The 24,899-nt window shown below is 41.1% G+C and overlaps 1 protein-coding gene and 1 long non-coding RNA gene across 3 annotated transcripts in view; one reads left to right on the top strand and one right to left on the bottom strand.

Annotated features, from left to right (window-relative positions):
- LOC130149414 (uncharacterized) overlaps window positions 1–24,899 on the bottom strand; it is a 132,899-nt gene that overhangs the window by 7,800 nt on the left and 100,200 nt on the right. The window lies entirely within an intron of this gene.
- Window positions 1,738–23,797, top strand: LOC130149413 (cell surface glycoprotein CD200 receptor 1-A-like). 2 transcript variants are annotated; one of them, XM_056338995.1, is made up of 6 exons: window positions 1,742–2,046; window positions 15,054–15,362; window positions 16,130–16,384; window positions 17,186–17,288; window positions 18,227–18,278; window positions 19,562–23,797. In XM_056338995.1, exons 1-6 carry the CDS (start codon window positions 1,962–1,964, stop codon window positions 19,682–19,684), a joined length of 927 nt encoding a protein of 308 aa, XP_056194970.1. In that variant the 5' UTR covers window positions 1,742–1,961; the 3' UTR covers window positions 19,685–23,797. The 2 variants fall into 2 exon arrangements, with proteins under 2 accessions (XP_056194971.1, XP_056194970.1); XM_056338996.1 differs by lacking the exon at window positions 17,186–17,288 and having other exon boundaries at window positions 1,738–2,046.

Here is a 24,899-nt window from a genome sequence, read left to right as displayed (position 1 = left end):
AAAGGCTTGGTGGGTACCTGGCAGCCAGCCAAGGTCAATCCACCAGACCTTCTCATGTGAGCTCCTCACTTGTGGCTAGAAACCCAGGCTTCAACCAGAAAGTTGCTCACAAAGCATCTTAATGACATCTTGAATAGCATTGGCCTAGCAAAAGAATCCAGCTGTGTAACTTCTGGTTCCAAATGAATTCCTATAGGAATGGCATAGATCTTTCATTATGACAACTTAAAGTAGGACTTTTCTTATTTAGAAGATTGCTGTCTTCCAAAGTCTTCTCTAGCCCATTGTATTTTTTCATGTTTATGCAGCAGTCATTACACAATATGCCACAAGTCTGCACATTTACACCACCTTAGTTTCCTCTTGTCATTTCATTGTCATGAAATTTGAGCACTATTTCTTTTACACAAGGCTTCATACTGCTTGCATGTTGCCTACTTCTCTCTCCAACTTGTATCTTAATCTCTACTTACATAAACACCTTTTCTTCCTCTCCATGCCCTTGTCTAAAATATAGCCATGATATTTATTCACAAACATTACTAATTCCTAGATCAATGGTAAATACTCGGAAAATAACCCAGAATGTTAATGTGAATGACATATCGAAAACCTCAGAACAATGTGGAGGAGTGTCAAAATGTTAAATTGAATTTAAAAAAAGCAAGTGAGGAGAAATACACAGAACACTCTCCCTCACAAAACTGTAGACAATAAAATAATCCTGGGACCAAGATGATCCAGCTGGATTTCTGTCATATCTGATTTTCTTTATATGATCATAATCAGTCTTTTTAATTTTTTTTTTACATAGGACCTTAATTCACACTCAGTGACCATCAATGCAGACCATTTTTGAACACCGGTCTGATCAAACAAAATTACCAAAACATCATACTACAGTCATCAGCACAGCTTGCTGATGTTCAGACACGGTGTGCAGTCCTAGCCTCTGAGCAGTTCAATTTCCTGCCAACTTTGATCTGTTTCCTCTTAACCTCTTACTCCTCTGTCCTCAGCGGTAATTATTCGGAGCTGTAGCTTTCAATAGCTGAGGCCTTTTCTTTACTGCTGACCCACGGAACTGTTCTGGGGGAGTGCTGTGGCTTAAGAAAGGAAAAGAAACCCTGAATCTGAACTTACTACATCAGTGAGGATGTGGGGAAACAGATATAGTATTTTTTAAAAAACCACACAAGTATTCTGAAAAAACCAAACAGTTTTTCAGTGAATTATGTGGGTCAGCTTCAACTACTGTATTATTTCTGTTGAAAAGTATGTAAAATAGGGTTTTCTTTTCCCTCAAAACTCGGTTTCTCTTATTTCCAGGGTCTGGAAAACCTTGTTCAAGATGAGAACTATGCTGCCAGTAGCTAAATAGCTACTGAAGGGAGAAATCATTAAAAATATCACTTACAGAGAAGACTTGAGACTGCTGATTCTTTTGAGGGAGACATGAGGAGGAATTTTCTTGGAGGTGGTGACAAAGAAGTGATAAAGAAGGAGCAGCAGCAGTAGTAGTAGTGGCAGTGACAAATATGAAGAGTAAGTTTTTCTCTAGCTTTCCAAGATTAAGATTTCCTTTTTGATATTAAACTCAGCCTTGAATAATCTCCTCGACTTTTACCCCCTTGAGCTCTGCTGCAGAGTTTATCTCCACTCATCAGCCTCCCGAGCAGAGCCAATGAACGGAAGGCAGAGCTGTTCAATCTGTTTCCTCAGTGTTCGCCCAGGCTCTCGGCACAGGAAGCCTAGCGCTCTGAAAAGACAGAAGGAGGAACCTCTCCAGCTTTGAGGAGCCAGTCGACCAGGAGCACGCACAGCTGGAGGAGAGGAGTGGGAAAGGGGGAGAGAAAACACTGACACTGGCTGCTAAGGATGCGCTGGCAGGCGAGAAATACTCCCCATGACCACAGCTAGGTTGGCGGTGGGATGGATGGAGTGACGGAGCTGCCCGAGTCATGAAAGCAGGAGGCGACATGAAGATCGCTGGGAAGGCTGTGTGTGTTTTTGTGCTGTTCACCATCAAGGTCATGAGTACAGTAGGTGAGTCTAACTGGGACCAGTCAGCCACAGGGATGGAAGGAAGGGAAATATGCACAGCTATTTTCTTTACATAAAAGCTATTCACCATGCTGTGACTTTCCTTAATTACTAAAAGTTATGGAGCACAAGTTAAATGTGCTTCCCCAAAATCCAATCCTACTTTTCTTTCTTCAGGGGCTACAAGGCTGCCGGGAGTTATCCCTATGACTTCCATGTAGGCAGTTATTTAGCGACCCTTAGCCGGGAATGTATCATTTGTCACAGATAGACTTTTTACTCAGACCACTGAATCCACATCATCTGAGAAACTGATCCGTTTGACATATTAAAAATATTCCTGGGAAAGTATTTGTGAACTTGAAGGTTCTGGCCATGTGGTTTCTGCTGAAGAGAGGCTGTGGGTGCTCTGAAAAAGGGCAGGGATCTCTTGTGTCTTTCTGAGGAGTGGTGGAAGATCACTGATGTGCTGACAGTAGGGAGCAGTTTCTGGAATTTTGTTCTGAAGCTAACGGGCAAAATCAGCATCAATAGCAGGAAAGGCTTTTGTGGCAAAGACAGTGGCATTTCTAAGCCTTTCTAACCTTGCCTTCTAGTGTAGTTGACTTGGTTTTAATACAGTTAATGTCTCCCACATTTGCATTTCTGGAGCTTGTGCTCTTGCAGACAGCACACGGCAGTCCAGGGACTTGGCAACAAAACTAGGGATTTGAGCAGCAGTTCCAGAAACTTAAACTGTCTGTGGATAGAGGGAAAAGGCAGATAGGTCTGTGAGATACAAATTAAAACATGGATATCTATGAATAATATGTAACACATAAGCATGTGTCCATTCCTATTAGTCCATTCCCATTATGCACAGGTAGAACTAAACTACATGAACAATAGTTGTTCTGTTCCATTTGGCCAGAAAATAAAAATGGCTCCTTGGTGCTGTTTTAAAGCAAAATGGATGCAGTCATCATTGGCAGTGAGGGAACACCTGCCTGTAATGTGTTTGGCTGATCAAATAAGGTGTCCAAAATGGTTACCTCAGTGCTACCCATTGGAAAAAATTTAAATACTTCACAAACATTATTAAAGTTTGCAAAAAATTTAAATTTAAAATTTAAAAAATTTAAATACTTCACAAACATTATTAAAAAAACCTCACAACAGGCACACTGGAGGTAAAAATCCTGCCCCTATTCTGCAGGTAAAGAACTATCTCAGAAGAATACTGAGGAACCTGCTCAGGGTCGTACAGGCAGGTTATGGTAATGTCAGAGACAGTTAACATTTTAAAATACAGCTGCTCAAAAAGTAAAGGAGTATGGACATGTCACAAAATGTTGAAGAAAATGGGGAAGACAAAGGAAAATCCTACCAGCAAAAATTCTTTTTAATAATTGACTTTGCTGGAAATATTACAAAAAAAATCCAGTGCCAAAAAGTGGGGTTTTTTTCACCCAAAGGTAATAGGATTTTAACTTCTTAGTGTCTTGGAGAATCAATGATATTCCCCTTCAAAGAACATACAAAAAGTTGTTCAGTTAAAATCTAATTTCATGTTTGAATGCTGCGCCCCCCTCCCCCCCAAAAAAAAAACCAAACCACCAAACTATGTCCCCCCTTCTGAAGACTAGAGAAAGCTACTTTTAATGAAGTAAGGTCATGAAAAAACTGTTGTGTGTAACCAGGCTTTATCTACAGTAGCATTTTCCTTAACATTTCCTTGGGTTTTGTGGTTTGGTTAGTTGTTACAAGAGCAGAAGAGGCAGCTTGGAAGCAAGGCTGAGGTCACTTCATGATTGTCCTATCTAGATCTGCCCCCGCGTAGAGCTGGATAATATGCTGCTGAAGCTGCTGGTGCTTGATCTGTACTAACAGTCCTTCTGTGACAATCCTCGTAGCAGCAGCAGTGGAAAAGACTCAAAATCTTTTCAGTAACACTTTGAAGACTTCTCTAATTGAACTAAGCAGACAGGACACCACAGGTGGTTCTGTACATGCTCCAGAGGAAAGGTTATAATGGAGGGTGAGATCTTCAATGAAAGGCTCATGCAATAAATTTCTTTTTATCGGATTGAGATTTGCAGTGGTGGACTGTGTAAGTCTTGCACCTGTAGCTGTATCCTGTGACGATGGATATGACCAAGTGCTTCAGAGGAAGCTGAAAGAAATCCATTGTCAGTAATGAGACGTGATTCTCTGTGGTTGTTCAGTTTTACCAACAGTGAAAAATCAAATGGCATTGCATCAGTGCTGGAATTAGAGTATGTGAGGCGTATAAAAGTGAAGTAGTTTACTGAGCAGCCTGGCTAGAGTTCAAGTTTACCTGCATACGCAACTTTCTTGAATGCTATTGCTTTCGTTTAGTTTCTTTCTCAATATAACTTGTTAATTCTCTTTCACTAGTGTACTAGTGTTTTATTACCTTCTGACTTTTTCTGTCCTCGTGTGTTTAGTGCTCCTATCTCTGCTGCTTCCTATTCTAGTTTACCATGGAATCTTGGTGCAGATAAAAAAAAATAAAATCATACTCTAAAACCTGATTCTGGTAAATTTACATTTGTCTCCATTTCAGTATTTCTTTGCTGCTCCTTTGGGTTTATGTGCTGGAATCTTTCTGATTTCTTTTGTCCTAAACACAGCTGAGTCCAAGCAACCTGTTTCTCTTACTCAAATACTTAAAACAGAATTCTGTACTATTAAATTAAGCAAAAATTTCCTCAGAAGACATCTAAATTGCCCTAATACAATCTCCAAAGCGTGTCCTTCTGACATTAATGTTTTATTTTGCTGTGGTCCAAATGCATTGTCTGAACGTGTCTAGTTTCAAAACCATGGAAACAGGGAAGTTCAGTCTTGCAAGCTGACCACGTACTCCATGACTACAAAGCAAATTTCTGTAATTGTGTATGCGCTTGTAGAAGTACATGCTACTTAAAACTCACAGTTGACGTATTTTGTATTTAGAGGTACAATCATTTGTAAGAAAAAAATGTAGGGAATCTTCTTACGCTGCCTTACCTTTGTGCTGAGTAAGAAAATGTAGGAAGAAAAGTACTATGCAAAAGCTAAGCACTGAACAGGTATGACTGAGATTTTAACCATATAAAAAAGAGGTCATAAATGTGTTTTCACAGCAGTCCTTTATCTGTTCTCTGCAAAGTATGAAAAAGAGAGCATACAACCTATTGTTTGCAGTCAATGATCTATTTTTGTTTAGAATAGCAGGACAATGCCACTTAAGCATAAATAAACAGTACAAATTATTTTATTTTTCTTCTCATGAGGAAGAGAGTAAAAGGCCAAGTTCAGGATGCAGAACAGAATATAAAACATGCTGTATTTTTTTCTGTACTGACAAGTAGAAGGGCCCTTTGCACTGCGTTACACATGGTGTCACAGTGCTACTCTGGAAGATATACTACCCAAGGCACTTTGGCATCCAGCGTAAATCCCTTTTCCCCTCATCCATTCCAGCTCACATTCTGCAAGGATGAAGATCTACTTACTTTGCACACAGAAGTTGCTATGCCAAGTTTAAAGTCTACAGCCAGACAACAGCTTGTTAAATTCAGTGATGACTTATTGTCAGCTGGGGATTTGGCCAATGGTGTTTGTTCTGTAAGCTGGATGACACTAACACATCATTTAAACACCAATTCCTCCATTAAAGAAGTGTAGCCATCCTTTTTTCTAGAGTTATATTTATATTGAGACATAGCCCATCATATGTGAGGGTGGAAACAAAACTTCAGAAAGGACCCCTACATCACTGCATCAAATTGCCTTTTTTTGCAGGCATTGTATCATTAAACACTTTTCATGAGCAATCTAAGCATCAAAAAAAGCACCCACCTTATTGAAAGGCTGTTTTTCTTCCTGATTGAAGCAAGATTCTCTATTCTAATTTCCAGCCTGAATTTGTTGTCCTACTTATTTTTATTGTTATTACATTTTGAGCTGCTGAATTTCAGCACACATCTATCATTCTACTCATCAAGGTCCTTTTTGTGTGACATTTCCATTCTTTATCTTAATAATGCTATATTCTTGCTTTCAGCAGATTTCCTCACACACTCCTGATGCAAATGCCAATGCCATCAGTAAAATCGATAAACAGAATTACCATAAATATCTTCTGCTGAGAAACTTTATTAGCAAGCTACTTTTAACGTGACACCTTTTAACACTGCCTTTTGCTTTCTCTCCTTAATCCAGTTCTTTATCCATCATGTTTCCCTCCACTTGTCCCTCTGTTCTTCAGCTTAATTTATGATTTTCAAGAGGACACTGTATCAAACTGCATCTCTAACTAGGTGAGCTTTAACATCTTTCCTTTGCCCTCAAAATCAGCCGTCTTGAATGACTGCTTGAAAGGATGCTGGAGAAAGCTAAAGAGAATTAAAAGATCATAGAAAAATTAGAAACTAGAAATGGGCAACTGCAAAGGTATATTCTATCTTGAATGGGAAGACTGAAACCTTGGGATCATTATTAAGTTCTGTCAGTGTGCCCACCTCCCTGCAACATCTACAGTCATATTAAAGTTTGCAATCTAAAAAAAATCCAGCCGTGCTGCAGGCATGTAAACCAGAGTTTACAATGACAAAGTATATTTTTCTGACTGTGTTTTAGGGTTGCTATTTCAGCTTGTATGAGACAGAAGGATATTTATATTGCAAGTGACACAGTAATGGTGGCAGAAAAGAAATGTGTTAAAAGGAGACCAAAAGAAGATTTTGAGTACAAGGAAGAAAGGAATTTCTGAAGACAGGAAAAAGCCTAAATAGAATTAAATGGGAATAGGAGGTATTTTCAAGGAATAAGGATGAATATGGATAAAAGAGTGTCAGTAGGAAACTAACAATAAAGGTATAAATCTCTTATTGTGTCCTTTTAAGGATACGAAAAAGCTGTGATCGCACTTCAAAAAACAGTCATATGAGCTCAGGCCGTATTTCTATCGTGAAGGTTAGAGTAGCCTAACTACTTACTGCTCATCAGACACACAGGGCTGGTTTTCAGCCTACACTCTGTCCAGTGCTGTTGTGGCTACATTTTCGGAGCCACAAAGCTGCCGTATATGAAAGCCTGTCAGTACCTTAGCAATCCCTGTGCTAATATGAAGCACTTCTATTTGTCTGTCTCTCACCTCATTCCAGACAAGCCTTGCCAAGTGCCACAGGCAGCCTGTGGCAGTAGTAGGGGCGAACAGATGCAGAGCTCAGCCTGTTGTATCTGGCCTCTTCCAAGCGTCCGGTAGGGCATTTTTGATTATGACTTACTATGACTCATAGAATATGTTCCTTCCAAGATATAGTTAGTCATTTTCTTGTGGTATGATCATTGTTTCAGTTCATTATACCTCCAAGTTGAATACATTACAATCTGCGGGGTGGGGGTGGTGAGATGCACCAAAACACCGTGGTAGATTGTTACTGTAAGAGATAAAGACACGATAGAATGTTGTCTGAGGAAGTAACACAGTCTCTTTACAGTGTGAAAAGATCTTTAACAGCTACATTTCTGAACAGTCTGTGATGGACTTGAGCCATTTTGAGGGGAAAAATATGTTCTACTGTGTGTTAAAACCTGATATAAAGAATAACAGAGGCTGGAAATCTTTTCTATTTGAAAGCAATCAGAAGCACTTTCAAGCTGTATAGCTGTCTCTGATTTTCTGATGATTCCCCTGAAAATTTTAGTGGCTTCACAATCAAATGTTCCTGTTTTTAAAATCTTTCTTTCTCCTTTTACTGTGAGAAAGACTGAGAAACAGGAGAAATGACTGAGTAAGTGACACCACAAAGGAACTGGTACAACTAATTGTCCATGAAAGCTGTCCAACACACTATGTTTAAAAAATAACACACCATGTTAAAAAAAAGCAGAACAAAGTCTTTCCCCCAATCTTTTTCAATTACAGTAGTTTTAGCATGACAACAGTAACCAGAACATTTTTGAAACACAAATGCAAACTCCTCAGCTGAGTTTGTTTTTTCCTAAGAAGATATGTCCGTTTTCAAATGTAAAAGTGGGATCTGTCAGTGCATTGGAATGTGCACTCAATGCACTGGAAGAGAGCTTGAGAACCTTCTCAGACATGGCTTAAAATCTTTAACAGTCAAGGAGAAACAATGAGGGATAGCATAATACTATTGGTATTATAGTTAGAAGTCAAATTGGAGGACCTCAGTCTAAAGGCCTCCTACCCTACCCACCAGTCAGATGAGTCTCCAAGATGAAAACTGATCATGATGGATTTGCACCCACCACCAAACTAGGATTCTGTAGCCCAGAACTGTACAGAACTCCCAGAACCTGACTTCCCTATTTTTCTACATCAGCGTGACAGATAGCACATACTCCTGGGCTCCTGGCCTCTGCTCGTTCCAGCTAACAGAAAAAAGTTATTGTCATTTTCCAGAGTGCACTCATTTATGAATAATAAGACTGAAAATGAGAAGTTATTTACAGTAAATGTGTAGATACACAATGCTTCATTTCACTCTTCACTCCCGTGTGCAATGACATAGTTAACAGTACTGACATTTAATTGTTGTCCTATGGTTATCACTGCACAGGGATGAACCTGATAGCTCACGCCTCTTCAAATTTCTTGTTCTCTGCAGCCTCACAGGCAGTAAGGTCCTTGCTGCACTGGTTATCCCCTTCTTCAGCTACACCAATCTGTCAGTTCAGCTCAGCTACAACATGGGTTTTCACCTTGAGAGAAGTAGCAATGCAGTGTACTTGTTTCTGGTCCTTTGTTTGAATAGATGAATGCTGACGTGTATGCCACATACACCCTAATGCATCGGGCATAAACTAAACAGCTATCACAGAGGAAACTTTAGCAACTGACTTTAAGTCATTTTAAAGCATGAAATCACCATTCCAGAAAATAGTGGTGCAGTGACAGGGTTGAATGAAAACACTTGCAGCACTGAATCTGTCCTCTTTAACAGAGTAGAACACTGTGATGGTTTGGGCTGGGGGATAGTTAATTTTCTTCACAGCAGCCAGCATGGGGCTGTGTTTTGGATCTGTGCTGACAACAGCGTTGATAACAGGGATGTTTGCATTGCTGCAGAGCCGTGCTTGCCCAGAGCTGAGGCCTCTTCTGCTTCCCACCCACCCCAGCAGCGAGCAGGCTGGGGGGGCACTAGAAGCTGGGAGGGGACACGGCTGGGACAGCTGACCCCAACTGCCCAAAGGGATCTCCCACACCATACGAGGCTCAGCATATAAAGCTGGGGGGAGAAGAAGGAAGGGGAAGACGTTCGTAGTTACGGCATTTGTCTTCCCAAGTAACCGTTATGTGTGATGGAGCCCTGCTTTCCTGGAGGTGGCTGAGCACCTGCCTGCCGATGGGAAGTAACGAATGAATCCCTTATTTTGCTTTGCTTGCGTGAGCAGCTTTTACTTTACTTATTAAACTGTCTTTATCTCAACCCATGAGTTTTCTCACTTTTACTCTTCTGATCTCTCCCCCATCCCACCGGGGTGGGGGGAGTGAGTGATCAGCTGGTTGTTCTTAGCTGCCAGCTCTTGTTAAATGACAAATATTTCTGTTTGTTTAGTTTGCCTGCACAGCAGGCATACACCCTTCAGATTTAGTGAAATTCCCAGAGGGAAGGAGAGATTGTGGCTTCCCTCAGAGCTGCTGAGTACGTATCCAGAGTGCAGGCAGGCACAGGCAGCATGAGGATGGCAAAGAAAGCAGATGGGGAGACGTTGGCAAAGGGCTTGGCTGGAGCAGACCCACAAGAAGTCATGGAAGTGATGGAAAAAGGAGCTCAGAAGAGATCATGTGGAATGTGTGCAGCCTGACAAGTCACTGAAAGTTGGTAGAGCAGAAGAGAGGGCTGGGGTAAAGAACCTGTTCTGTAGGTGCACAGAGAGCAGGGGAGAGTTATTTTCAGGCCTTTTTTTTTTTTTTCATGAGTATAGCTACCAATTCTGTGTTCACTGAAGAGCTTTCGCTTTCTAGCATATTGTTTTATGTTCTAATGAAACACATTTTTAGAGACTAGGTGGATTTTGATATGCTCACCAGAAACAGAAAGCAGAGCATGTCCAACCTCAGCCCAAAATGAGGTCCTGTCAACATCTACAAATTGAAGGAAATGCTATGGCTGACTAGGAAGGACAGGATAAAGATGAAGATAATTTTTATTTAAAGGATTGCCTTTGTGCTAGTGGATCCCGTACCTATTTACAGATTGATTCCTGACAGTATATATTTTGGACTGCTTTTAAAAAAATCTAACTCTGTAATAAAAACCAGCAGGTCTTGACATCTGATAGACTGTATTTTAGCTTGAAATGGACAGAAAAGAAAATCCTCTTTTCATCAGAAATTTTTATGAAAATGGCTGAAACTATTCTTCATCATTTGGAAGTTTCTCATCAAGTATTACCCGATCCCACTCCCATTTTGCTGGTGAGTTACAAGACTTTAGCTCACGCAGTTCAAAACCCTAAATTATCTGAACTTGATACTATGCTCTGTGGTAAAATGAAGCAGAGGTATTTTTTTGCATATGCTTTCTTGGAAGAAGAGGAAGCATGGTGGAAGATTTCTGCGCCATGTGATAATGTGAGTATCTATGGAAATGGAAGCACTGTAACTGTCCACATGGCTGACAAGCAGGGCTAATGAGCAAATGCCCAGCAGTATCAGCCTGGCTACACTGGGTTTGGGACTCAGTCTAGCAGGTATCCACTGCACTCTGCCATCACAGCATGCTTCCATGCCACATTGAACCAGAAGACGATCAAAATAGGTACAGGCTTTGCAGTTAAACCTTGCTCCCTTACCGTTGTGTGTGTGTGGGGGGGTTGTTGGGGTTTTTTTGGTTGGTTTTTTTTTTGTTGTTGTTTCTCTGACTTCAACACAAAGGCAGTTTTAGACAGTTCTTGGGAGAATGTGAACAGGCTAACAGGATCATAATATAGGATAAAACCCTCTCTTAATAATATATTTCTGTTCTACAGAGATAAAAACACATTCCTTGTTCCACCTTAGGAGGAGGTCTTCAAAGTCCTTTCAGAAATACAAATTAGCCAAACCCTTCAGGATTTTTGGCATATGCATATTCTGTAAAAGAATATGATCTAAAGATCATGTTTCTAGCAGCATGCATGAGAGAAGAGGCAAAGCAAGGAGGAAAGTACACAAGTCATATTTACACTAATGCCACTTATCTGCACTCTACCAATGAAAGAGGGTAGTAAAGTGAAAGCAATTTAAATTTATTATGTTTATAAGGGCTCTTTACAAAAGTAGGAAGCTGTATGGAAGGATAGAATAAACAAGAAGATTTTTTACTAATTAATCTACTGTCTGGGGAAAAGCTCTTGCCTTGCTAAAAGCCTTCTAAATTAGTAAAAAGATACAGGAGAATTCAGAATCCTTCCACAAATTTGTTGTAAACCTAAAAATGTATTTAAACATGATTCAGTAGATTTTAAGATGACTGGTGTGGCTTATAATTTGAAGTGAGTGGTACCTGATTCATTCAGGGGAGAATATGACAGAAAGGCATAGAAGAAAGCACTGCTTTCACTCCGTTTTCCTTTACAGTCTCGAAGCACGCAAGTGGTTATGTTGAGGAACTTGTATATTGCAATAGGCTGCTTAGGAGATGTAGAGTTGAAAGTCTAGTAAAATGATACTGCTTTAATATGTAAATAAAAGCGTACACAATTAAATATGCACAACAGTGTCATTCCTGCCCAACATTTGCAAATATCCAAAAACCCCCCAGCCCCGACACACAGGCTGTTTGAATGCTTAGGTTTGCTTAGTCATTTTTAGATGAAGTCAGCCATACTGATGACATGAGTCGGAGGTCTGAGGCTCTTGGCAATGTTAAACTGGGAGAGGAAACACTTTGTTCTCCAATTTTCAGAGACATTCACAGAACTCACATCCAGAAACCATCATGAGACAAAGAGCTTCTTTCAGTTCCTTTCCTGGTAAAATCATCTCAGTTTGAAACACACACCTCACATTTTCTTGAAATGTCATCAAGCAGAAAAATCTTGTCATTTAAAACCACTTCCAATGTAATAGTACATCACAGGACACTGCTGACAATTGAATCAAGGAAACAAGCATTTGTGGGGCTGGTGGGTAATTTGTGTATCAGAAAATGGTGTGAATAGATAGAACTTTTCTTCTTAAGCCATGCTTGGAAACATTAATCAATGAATCCTGGCAGTATTGAGCAGCGGGAAGCTAAATACTGTTGCCTTTATGTAATAAAAATGGGAAGCAGATGGCTTCAGTGAAATATTATTCCCACCTGATTTTCCTCTTCTACCAGCAACAACCCCCCCCCCAAAAAAAAAAAAACCAAACAAACAACTTCTCAGAATTACACTTTGACTTCCAAATTATAAAGCTGGAGGAACTGATACATTACAGCATTGTACAGTGTGGGGCAATATTACAGCTACACCTACATCAATCTGCAGTAGCGAGGTCTAGGTTTGGAAATGTCTTCACACAAGGGATATTTAGCCCTCAAAATGAAAAGGCAAAAACCTTTAAAGGAATCTGTAAGTAGTTTAAATGCAGTGAACTGTGTTCATTTCGCAAGCCAGAAATCATTTCCCAGGAACACAGTTGAAACAGAAGGAAAAGTGACTGAGCTCAAATGGCTCAGAAGGTAATGAGATTTCAGACAATGTTTTTAAGGTAAAACCAACTGTAGTTTTCTCAGAGAGGATAATAGTAGTGATTTGACTAATAATTTGAAGTTGATGCTCATTAAGACCATTTCTTACAGCACTGTGAATGTTCAGGAACTGGGCTTCCCATTGTGCCAGCCAGCAGAGGTCATGAAATTCCAACTCTGGGTAGGGGATAGTGAAACACAACAAAGTCAGGTCTGGTGTTTCTGAGGAAGACTTTGACAAAGGTTTGATTAATCATGCAAAACTAGGGTCTTCTAGTTCTTTGCATATTCCAGCTGAACTTTCAATTGCTGCTTTAGTATATCTGCTTGAAAAGTTTGGGGAGGGGGTTAACATTTTTGGAATAATTTGTGAAAAACTCATTTGTCAGTACAAATCAGGTTGGTTAACTCTTGTTGTCCTTCCAGATTAATGCATGGTTTGAAGGTAGTACTCTGATTTCTCCTGACACTCAGATCTCCGAATGCCACTAAAAACCATTACTCAGCCCAAGTAAAGAGCAACTCAGGGTTCCATCAGAGACACAGAGCACTCAGATCAGTGGTTTAGTCTCAAACTTAAATGGTCACCTATTAAAAGAGGGAATGAGTGAGGTGGGAAATGGAGGCTGGCTTGGGCTACAGCTATGGATATTATTCCTTTTAACTCATCAAGTATCGCATTTAGGAGATTATGAATAAGAAAGTTATTTACCTGTGACAGGTCTTTTCAGGTGATTATTTATATAAACACATTGTGGATTTTTGGGGTTGTTTGCTTTTAATTTCAGCAGGATCTAAAGGGCACAAAAGTCCCATTCTTTCATGTACTCTTCACACTAGTTTACAACCTGTGCCTGAGACTCTTGTTTTCTCTCAATCTCAAAAGTGCCTCACAAAGGAGGGTCAGCTGCCAATGTAAGTGTAGGCAGCACTAATGCACATATAAGCAACTCATCTTGAAGAAGAGTTACAGGTAACCTTTCTTTTGTCTCTAGCTGCTCGCTCACATGTACACGTGTACTGCAAATAAAACCCACCATGGAATACTTTATTTAGGAAAAGGTCCCAATGTGACTAGTTGAAATAAACCAAAATAACCAACAGTCCCAAAGGTGGCATCATGTTGAGAGGCTTCAATGATCAAAGAAATAGTTAAATTAATTTGGGGCTAGAAACTTGACCCCTTGGATGTGTCAGCTGAAGACACAGGCAGATGAGGGGTCCCAAATCTGGTCAATATAAAGACAGCAAGCATGACTCATGTTAAATATGTGCAAAAAAGAATTAGTCCTGAAAGCTCGTAGAGGAAGAAAACCAAGGCAAATTACTTTCTTGGCTAAGAAGAAATTCAGGGACCCATAGTAAATATATATATATATATATATATAAATATATAAAAATATATATAAAAATATTAAAGGCAATCCTGAGGGTGAATCTTGTATTGAACAAACACTGCACACAGAGGAGCCATAATAGTGATCTGGCTCTCTGTCCTTCTGTGGTAACTTCCAAAAAACAGGAAGGGAGAATTAAGTCCAAGATTTTCTATACAGATAATCTGGCTTCAAGTACATAGTTCATGGATCATGAAAAGATAAAGACAGGAGGTATTGTGCCTGACTCCAAGCAAGAGTCATGTTTTAAAACCCAGAAGAGTCAGTGTCATAGAAAAAATAAAATAAAATCAGCATGTTTCCAAGCAAAGGCAAAGCAGAATTCAAGAACGAGACATACTTACTATTAGAGAGTCAACACAGTTGATACATTAACTGAATAAAGTTTCTCTGAAATTTTAGCCTTGCAAGCAAGAGGCATAGGGATATGGGCATATTTAACACCTTCGTAGCTGTGTGCCTGGCACAAAAATGGGTAGGTCTTACATTTGTGTCCTACAGGGACCACTGCAGTAAAACCAGAACAGACACGGTGTGAATGCATATGTACACATTGTGTACACTCCCAGTGTGAATTTATATGTTCACAAAGATTCAGAAAATGAAAAGACACCTCTGAGAAGTTAGGAAAAAACCTTTACTCCTGCACAAAGCTCCACCATGGTTATTTGTTACACCTCTAAGAGGTATATACAAGGCCTTAGCCCACAGTGTTGTTGATAGTATTGACAGGGTAAACTATAATAGTCCACTGGCTCCATAATCCACAGCTGTAATAGGAGATGACAGACAATTCGCAGATGAGCACGGACAGGGCCTCACGCTGGTGTGTGACCACGCACACCTTTCTCTGTGAAGCACAGAGCAGAACTCCAAGGCTATGGGTGATGTGCCTGGCACATTCTCACGTGTCCTTCTCCTTTCTCTCCTGCAGGGAACCTCGAAGTGTCAGCAATGGTAGGTAGCACCTCTGTGCTCACCTGCACTCCCAGACCAAATACAACTATGATAATATGGAAAATGAACCCCAAAGTTGGAGGCCCCTGCACCTTGGGATACAGGGCTGATCACCACAAGATAGACAGAACAAACTGCAGTGACAGCATAAACTGGAGATCCAGACCAGATTGGGATCCTGACCTTGAGATACGGCAAGTGGGAATAGTCCATGAGGGAAACTACACCTGCGAAGTAGTAGCAACAGAAGGGAATTTCCATGAGATGTACCACCTGACCGTGCTGGGTAAGGGGCTCCTTCCTCATTTTACAGTTCTGCAAAGGACCCTGTCTGTGCCTGGACATACAAAGCTCCTCTCTCCATGCACCGGGGGAAGTGTGCAGTAGGAAAAGGACCTTTCTTGCTGGGAGAAAGTGTCATGCATTTCATTGGTAGTAGCTGTGTGTCTCCCTTCTTACTTCCCAAACCTCTTCTCCCTTCTGCTACCCCCTTTTCCACTGTCTAGTTAGAAGCAAGAGGTGTGAAGCAATTTCCAGTATACTAAAAGAGGACCCTGCACACGCATCCACTTATCCCATAGATTCAATCATTAATAGACTAATTTAAGAGAACTAAAGCAGCTGACAGTAACACTTCCAAGTGCTGAGATACTCTGTCAAAGGCGGGATGTTGTTACCCAGACCGTAGGAGGGGACCCATTTCCTCTCATGCTGGCATTCAGATACATCTTAAACCACGTGTACTATGGCTGCTTAGCACAAAAGTCTAATTCAGCCCCGCATTTGGGATAAGCCCCCCTGCAATGTCCAAGAAAACCTCCTCTAATGGCACATGGCTGCGGTGACTCACCTGAATGGGGGAGAGTTGTCCAAAAGGGAAAAAGGAGGCACGATCTTGGTCTCTTGTGACTTTGGCCCATGTCGCTGTAACAGGGTGGCGCCTCCAACCTTCTTCTGCTCTTTGCACTGTACATTTTAGGTAGAGAACAAGAACATCATATCCCAACTGCAGCAAACTAACTCCATGCATCTCCCCCCCCTGACACTTTGCAGTCCCCCCCAGGCTGACCGTGCGCTGTGATGATGACGATGGGAGGCCGGTGTGCGAGGCAGGGGCAGGGAGGCCGGCTGCTCAGATCTGGTGGGTCCCAGAGAGCAACTCCCCCCCCAGGGAAGAAGCCCATGACAACGGGACAGTGACTGTTCTCAGCAAGTTCGCAGCATATAGCACCAACGTGACTAATGCAACCTGCTTCATGTCCCACCCAGTGTGGAACCAGAGCATGGACGTAGGCTGTCCTCCCCCAGGTAAGCTTCTCTTTGTTTGTTGGATGTTTAAAATCCTGGTCGGCTTCCAGTGCATTTCTGTTCCTTCTAGGGACAAAAATCCATAAAAACTATAGAAACCTTCAGTGAAGTCCTATATAGACAATAGCCTTTGCCCCGAAACATCACCAGCTTGTTTGTGTTCTAGACACTATTTTCGAATGGGTTCTTCTCTAAGAAGGATATACATAAGTGTGATAGTATTCTTTTGGTATTGGAAATGTTGTTGGGTACAGAGAAAAAGCATTCATGACTTTATAGTGTTAAAATAATCTCTTTGAAGCAGAACATAAGCAAATATTTTTTTTTATATGCAAATGTAAAGTCTCTTGCTGAAATCATGGCAAGGGAGAGAAAGAGAACCAACTCTTCTGTGGCCAGCAGAAAGAAAGAAAACATATCATTGCAAGTTGTGAATGTCTGAGACTGTACGACATTTGGTTTCTGGGTTTTGCTTTTTTTTGTTGCTTTTGAGAACTATGTGAGTTGCAGTACTGAGATATGCTGAGTCCTTGACAGGATCTGAGGTATGGCTTAGTGAAAAAATATTGTGAGTGTTCACTGTGGGATTTGTGGGATCTGCTTTTGTCTCTGATACAGACTCCATTTGTGTTTCTCAGACAAATTTCGTTACTGACTTTCCCTTCTGCTGAAGGGGATTATGTTTATTATATGAGCATGCTGAGAATGTGTGTATGTGCTAAAGCAGCTTTAATCTGTACTGAAATAATAGAGAAATGGAGCAGTGAGAAGATACAACTGATACTAACTCTTTGTGTTTAGAGAACATGAACCTTACCTGGTTGTATGTCTCCATCATTCTTTGTTTCCTGAGCATTATCCCCTTCGTGGCTGTCATGTACTATTTTAAGCTCCACATTGACAGGTATGTATGATAGGGTGCTAAGGAAAGATTTTCTAGTGCTAGAAGAAATCTTTAAGTACTGTTTCTGTCTTGAAATCATATAATTCTGTCAGTCTGTGCTGTTTATGAATAACTGAATGAACTACATCAGATATTTCTATACTGCAGACACTGTACATTGCACACATCTTCACTGAATAATGCACCTGAGTAAAATAAAAATAGGTAGCATTTGCAGAGGAACCTCATTGCATTGACTGTTATGCTAAAGGGGAGCTCTTCATTCTAAAGGAAACTGGGAGAGTAAGGCTGTTCTTCAGATACTGTGATGGTCTGTCAGTGTCTCTCTTGTTTAGATCAGGGGTTGCTCCTGATGCCTAATAAGTTCTATCAAGTACCAGAGGACTTAGCCAGTGCTATCCTGCCATATCCACAGAGGGGACAGTAGATTGTATCTGTATTTAGGAAAAAGCATCCTGGGTGAAGCTGGACTCTAGCCCCTTTAGGATTTGCTATGGAGAAAAAAGCAGTAAATCATTTGTGCAGAGAAAGGCTGAATTAGCATCTGTACCGAGTACCTCAGCTATGTTCCCTCCTTCCCCTATTCCAAAACTGCTTTTCTCTCAAACCTTCTCCCTCAGAGGTGAAGAATTAGTTCAATACAATTTCACTAACTTCAAATTGTACAACCTTTCAGAGGACTTTGATTTTAATCTGCTTCCACTTTGTGCTTAAGCACCCACAAACATGAGAAAAGACCTCTAAAGAAAGTCAGGATGCCATATTTTCAGGATCAAAAGTCAAGAGAGAGAGGCATGAGAAGGATTTTTGGCTTTACTCTTGATGAAAAAAAAATATAAATGTTTCATAAGCTTGCGAGCAAAGAAACCGAGCTGTGATCCAGCCAAACCTAGGACTGAGGAAGGATTGTGTTTTAATACCCGTTTTCTTTTCCACAGACTGTGCCACAAAACCAAAACTCCTGAAACTGCTCCCACAGATTCCCCACAGGTAAGGAGAATGATGCAAATTCAACCATCACCAAATCAGTGATCTTCTGGTAGCCCTGAAAACATGGTCAGTAAAGGGAAACCATGAAATTTTTACTCTTTGCTTTCAGCAGGTGCTACTGTGTCTTGTCTGTTTGCTCTTAACTGTATCTGAGGACAAAACAAAGCCTAGCATCACCGTCATTTTGACTTAGAGCAAATAATAGAGGCATGTTTCAACAGCAAAGGCTCAGCAACTGCCATCTTTACCTGAGTATAAGAGTGAGTTCCACTACATCTCCCTGGTCATATCGGATACGCTGACCACAACTGCTGTACAAACAGCAACAGTACTGAGGAGGTGAGGCAGTATCATAGGAATATTAACAAAGCTATTAGTAAACAAGAGGATCAAACAACCAAATTAACAGACACAGGGGAGAACAAGAATATCCCTCTTGGGATATTGTGCAAGTTTTGAAGGCCACTCTTTATCTTGTATGGTCAATCCACAATCAAAGAACCAACGATACTGAAGACAAAACATTTATAAAACAATGGAAGGAGTGCTGAGCTGCAAGCTGGGGGGTATTTTTGAATTCTCCAGGCTGTTTCAATTGCTCTGTGTAGCTGAGCAATTCACCCAACAGCTCTGTGTCTCTGTTCTCTGCTACCAAACATAAATAACAGCATTTCTATGCAGGCAAGACATGTTACACCTATATTATGAATATCTGTGCACCTACAGTAAACACTAGGTTCAAATTCTGTCATCAATTAAAAAAAGTGTTTCAGTTTCAATTTCTGAAAAGACTTAGTTAATTCTAGTTACTGTTATTGCTGTCCTACCTCCCAGTTGTTGATGACAGATGCAGCTGCATTTAATGTAAAATAATGACTGAAGTACCAGTCTGTCACATCATGCAACTTTCATTAGCGTGTCTGTAGACTGAAATTGTAGACTGATGGAAGAATCTATCACGGTCAAGATTCTACCATGTTATTTGCTCTTTCTAGAGAATTAGACCCTAATACAATTTTTTTCAGTCTGAAGTAAGTGGAGTAGGAGAGGAAAAAGAAGCAGGTGAACAAATACCCCAGCTTTACCATTCAAATCTTTAACAGAAACAGCAAAACAAGTTCTTTGCTAGAAAAAACAATAGTTGTTTTTATCTTGAGTCCAAGAAGAATAAATATGGGAGCACTATTTCCCAGTTACATTCTTCAGTCCAGACGAAATGCTTGCAGAGTCGTGCCAAACTAAATTGCCCCTTGTATTTACAGTTTTTGGTTTTGTTTTGCTAGGAAGACACAATGGAAGTGGAACCTTATACTATTTATGTGCAGAAGGAAAATGTAATTTACAACTCAGTATCTGATCTGACAGCGGGGCAGAATCTTCCACAAGGACTGTCACCAGCAACATGAATGATTCAACATCACTGGAAAGGGAGAGAGACACTTTATAAAACACCGGTTAGAGAAAGAAATTTCTCAGAGGATTTCTTCAGATTTTGGGGCAACAGAGCTCACTACGTCTGTTCAAACACCTGTGCTTGCTGATGAGTCTGTATAGTTCTTTTTTCCCCTGTTTTGCCTTCTTCCTTGGGAAAGAGGTTTCCTGTTATTCCTTGGGAAAATGTGACTGACCCCATGCCATAGCTTTTCCTGGAAAAGCTGTTGTGATCAGTCTTCCTTTTGCTGTTCTTGCCTTGGAGATCCTAGTTTTGTCAGTCACTTCTAGGCATTACTTTGATGCACTTGACACTATATTGCACACATTCGGGAGATGGGAGGAGTGTTATGTCTGAACTAAACTGAAACACTCTTCAATCAATAGCCACTTTTTCTAATTTACAAATTACTAACGTAGTGGCCTGAGTACTGATCATCACAGAATAACTCAATTGGCAGAAGGTATTGGTAGGGAAGACCTTTAATACCCTAGCCCTGAAAATGGAAACGAGTGATGAATTTAAAGGTCATCCACTAAGAAAGACACTTCAATGCGTGGTTAATTACTTGTTAGATTCACATTCAGTATTTCCACTAAATGTTTGTTCTGTATTTCAGATCATTGTTATGATTATTTTTCCATAACATTTTCTGAAAATAGGGTATTCTTCTCTTTCTTAAGAGTATTGTCATCAAGAAACTGTAAAAGAATTACGTTACTCAAATCCAGTAAGCTACTTTTAACAGAAAAGAAATCCAATATTTCACAAAACGAAACAAGTTCAAATATACCTTCTATAACTGTGCAATAATGTACAAAAAGGATAAAATGCTTGCTAATTCTAATCATATTTATTTTAACTACCACAACTGAAGATTTTTTCATTCATATGCCTAGATATTTTATTGATATTCCTTTAAATATATTTGCAAGCCCACTTTTTAATGTGTAAGTTAGCTTATATTTCTTAATTTGTCTCACGTTGAGGTAACTTCTCACCTTCCCAAAATATCCTTTGGGAATAAGTCAAATAAACTGTCCTCTATATACTAGCAGTTCTCAAACTTTTTGGATTGATACCTTACTAGCTAAAATAGGAACTGGCTTTACAGTAAGAGTAAAGAAATCCTCTGTTTAAAGTAAACCTCTGTTTACTACCTCTTATTCCAGTATTTTTAAAGACTGACTAGATACTTGGTTTGATGGTGGAATCAGAAGAACTAGATTTTTCCTTTAGATCACAGAATCATAGATCATAGATCTTCAAGAAGACAGTCTTAAAGGTGCAGAAGCAGGCCATCCCCGTGTGCCGAAAGGCAAGTGTTGGAGGAGAAGCCCGGCCTGGCTGAATAAAGAGCTTTTTCTGGAACTCAGGTAAAAGAAGAGAATTTATCACTTTTGGAAGAAGGGGCAGGCAACTCAGGAGAACTGTAAGGATGTTGTTAGGTTATGCAGGGAGAAAATTAGAAAGGAGAAAGCCCAGCTAGAACTTAAGATGGTCACTGACATAAAGGATAACAAAAAATGTTTTTACAAATCTATTAGAAACAAAAGGAGGGCCAAGGATAATCTCCATCCTTTATTGGATGTGGCAGGGAACATTGCCACAAAAGATGAGGAAAACGCTGAGGTACTTAATGCTTTCTTTGCTTGTCTTTAATAGTCAGACCAGTTACCTTCAGGGTACTCAGTCCTCTAGCTGGAAGTCTGTGACAAGGAGCAGAATGAAGTCCCCACAGTCCAGGAGGAAACAGTGACCTGCTGCTCCACTTAGACGTGCACAAGTCTATAGGGCCGAATGGGATCCACCCGAGGGCACTGAGGGAGCTGGCGAAGGAGCTCGCCAAGCTGCTCTCCACCATTTATCAGCAGTCCTGGCTAACCAGGGAGGTCCCAGCAGACTGGAGGTCAGCCAGTGTGGCACCCATCTACAAGAAGGGCAGGAAGGAGCATCCGGGGAACTACAGCTCTGTCAGCCTGACCTCGTGCCGGGGCAGGTTATGGAGCAAGATCATCCTGAGTGCCATCACGTGGCACATGCAGGACAATGGGGCCATCAGGCCCAGCCAGCAGGGGTTTATGAAAGGCAGGTCCTGCTTGGTGAGCCTGATCTCCTTCTATGACATGAGGACCCACCTAGTGGGTGAGGGAAAAGCTGTGGATGTTGTGGATGTGCCTGGGCCTTGGTAAAGCCTTTGACACCATCTCCCACAGCATCTCCTGGAGACACTGGCTGCTCATGGCTTTGATAGGTGAACTCTACACTGCGTAAAAAGCTGGCTGGCTGACCCCAAAGAGTGGTGGAGAATGGAGCTACATCCAGCTAGTGGCCGGTCACAGGTGCTGTTCCCCAGGGCTCGGTACTGGGGCCAGTCCTGCTTAATATCTTTATCGACAATCTGGATGAGGGGATCAAGCGCACCCTCAGTAAGTTTGCACACAACACCAAGTTGAGGGGGGGAATGTTAATCTGCTTGAAGGTAGGAAGACTCTGCAGAGGGGTCTGGACAAGCTGGACCAGTGGTTTGAGGCCAGCTGTGGGAAGTTCAACAAGAAAAAGTTCTGGGTCCTGCAATTGGGTCACAACAACCCCATGCAATGCTACAGGCTTGGGGCAGAGTGGCTGGAAAGATGCCTGGGGAGAAGGACCTGGGGTGCTGGTTGACAGCCAGCTGAACATGAGCCAGCAGTGTGGCCCACGTGGCCAAAAAAGGTCAACAGCATCCTGGCTTGTATCAGAAGTAGTGTGACCAGCAGGACTAGGGCTGTGATCATCCCCCTGTACTCAGCACTGGTGAGGCCACAACTTGAATCCTGTGTTCAGTTTTGGGCCCCTCACTACAAGAAAGACCTTAAGGTGCTGGAGCGTGTCCAGAGAAGGGCAACGAAGCTGGTGAAGGGTCTGGAGCACAAGTCTTATGAGGAGCGGCTAAGGGATCTGGGGTTGTTTAGTTTGGAGAAAAGGAGGTTCAGGGAGGACCCTGTTGCTCTCTACAACTACATGAAAGGAGGTTGTAGAAAGGTGGGGCTGGCCTCTTCTCCCAGATAACAAACAATCTGACAAGAGGAAATGGCCTCAGATTACACCAGGGGAGGTTTAGATTGGCTATTAGGAAATGTTTCTTCATGGAAAGGGTGGTCAAGCATTGGAACAGGCTGACCTGAGACATGGTGAGATCAGCATCCCTGGAAGTGTTCAAAAAACATGCAGATGCAGTGCTTAGAGACACGGCTTAATGGTGGACTTGGCAGTCCTGGGTTAACGGTTTAAACTGATGACCTTAAAGGTCTTTTCCAACCTAAATGATTCTGTGATTCTACAATTCTATGAAAAGTCTTTGACACACATTGCTAGAGATTTCTTTTGTGATAGCCTCCTGAGGGCTATGACCCCATGGCTGGAAAACAGATTTCCAAATTGATTGCAGTTCCTAAATGTATTAGTCATGTAAACTGATACAATTGGTTATTTATTCTCATCTAGCAGCTATGAAACAGCCACTTTTGTCCAGGTGCTCTCTGCATGCAAGAATTGTTCTCCATTTCTGTATGTTATTTTAGAATGGAAGGCAACAAAAGTCAGTATGAATCAGCTACAAACAAGTTTTAAAGGAACCTCAGTTTCCAGTGACTTACCAAAGAGAGCCAGTCAACTCAGTCATTCCTCTGAAATTCCCCACTTAAAATAGGTGTAATACTGTCCAATGATTTCTTCCCACGCAAAAACAGTGCCATCACTTCTTACACTTTTTTTCTGTGGACTAGAAAGTCATTTATGTTGTTCAACATCCACAAAGTTGATCCTATGAGACAGCAGCTCTTGAAGGTAGACTCTTGCCAGTTTACATGTAACATATTATAGTTACGGAAGTATAATACCTGCTGACCTCCTGTCTGTAGGGGTTTATGATCCTTTACAGGCCTATTACACTGGATTAAATCATGTATGTTCCAGACCTGGATGTTGCTAAGTTGCTAACTGGTTGATTGTATCCTTCATCCTCTACTTTGTTTCACATTCAGGTCTGCTATATTTGGAAAGCAGGATTTTAATTTGTGACTGCAATAAATAATATGAGCTAAGAGTCTTGCGTACACACACACATACAAATATGCTCTTTTTCCATAGTAGCACAGAAGGTCTAGAGGAAAGTCCTTCCTGCACTCCTCTTCCTCCATCAGGGTACTTGCTACTTCTCTTTGCAATGTGCTGCTGTTGTGCTGCAGTCATCCTCCATGCAAAAGTGCTGTGTTGACTGTCTCTCAGCAGTCAGGCAAGCCTGCCCTCTAAACTCCCCAGAATGTTGCGAAGTCACAGGAAGAAAGTCAGCAACTTTTCAGCTCTCCCCATGAAGAAAGGTTTTGGCTTTAACCACATTTACCAATGCTATCTCTTGCTGCAACATTTCATTTTGCTAAATTTGTATCGCCCGGTTTTACTGCTATATTTTATCTTCACACACACATTCCAGTCTCTTGACAGTTTACAAGTGCCATTCCCGCTCTAATCAGGGCGTTAATAAACATGGTTCTCTTACTGAGCTCACATGCACAGCAAGTCCGCAGATTCAGTACTGTTGTGCATCCACAGAGCAGCTGCTCACCCAACAGCAGCAGGCTTCCTTCAGACTAAGGGCATAATCTTTAAGATGGCACTGGCAGTACTAAAAAATGGATACACTATAAGTCCTGAGACCGAACATAGCTTCTGTACCTACATCAGTTCTTGGGCCTCTCTAACAAGAAATAATTTCCCAAATAATAAAGAACAAAATCAAGCCTGTCATCACCCGTTTAAAGCACCGTGTAAGATTGCATTAAATCGCAAATTTGGGCAGAAAGGTCATTATATCATCACTTACCTGCTTCAAACAGCTTCCTTAACAACAGAAAGTGGTGTTTCAGATATTATCCTGTCTTTGCAGCCCAACAGGTTTCAGGACTTACAACTACAGTCTCCTGCCAGTATCATCTACTCATCTTTGTGGTTTACTACTTACAGCCTAGTTTGCAATCCTGCTTCCATCATAGACCTTCTGGTTCAGTGTGTGACTGCTCTGTAGTTCTGCCCAGCTAACTTCCAGTTATGAATTAAAATTACTTCAGTATCCTCTGTTTTCATCCGACTGGCAACAGAAATGTAAGTTTTTTCATTAGAGCTGGATGACTTTCACATGAGCACTGACA

This window comes from Falco biarmicus, chromosome 5, assembly GCF_023638135.1.
Source record: "Falco biarmicus isolate bFalBia1 chromosome 5, bFalBia1.pri, whole genome shotgun sequence".
NCBI lineage: Eukaryota > Metazoa > Chordata > Aves > Falconiformes > Falconidae > Falco > Falco biarmicus.
The sequence above is the reverse complement of the archived record's forward strand: the minus strand, read 5'-3'. Positions and strand labels throughout refer to the sequence as shown.

Bases quoted from the DNA above. Each gene is read 5' to 3' on its own strand.
- LOC130149413 (XM_056338995.1), top strand. From the start codon at position 1,962: ATGAAAGCAGGAGGCGACATGAAGATCGCTGGGAAGGCTGTGTGTGTT. The intron at 15,363-16,129 runs GTAAGGGGCTCC...GACACTTTGCAG, and splicing joins GTACCACCTGACCGTGCTGG to TCCCCCCCAGGCTGACCGTG. The intron at 17,289-18,226 runs GTATGTATGATA...TCTTTTCCACAG, and splicing joins TTTAAGCTCCACATTGACAG to ACTGTGCCACAAAACCAAAA.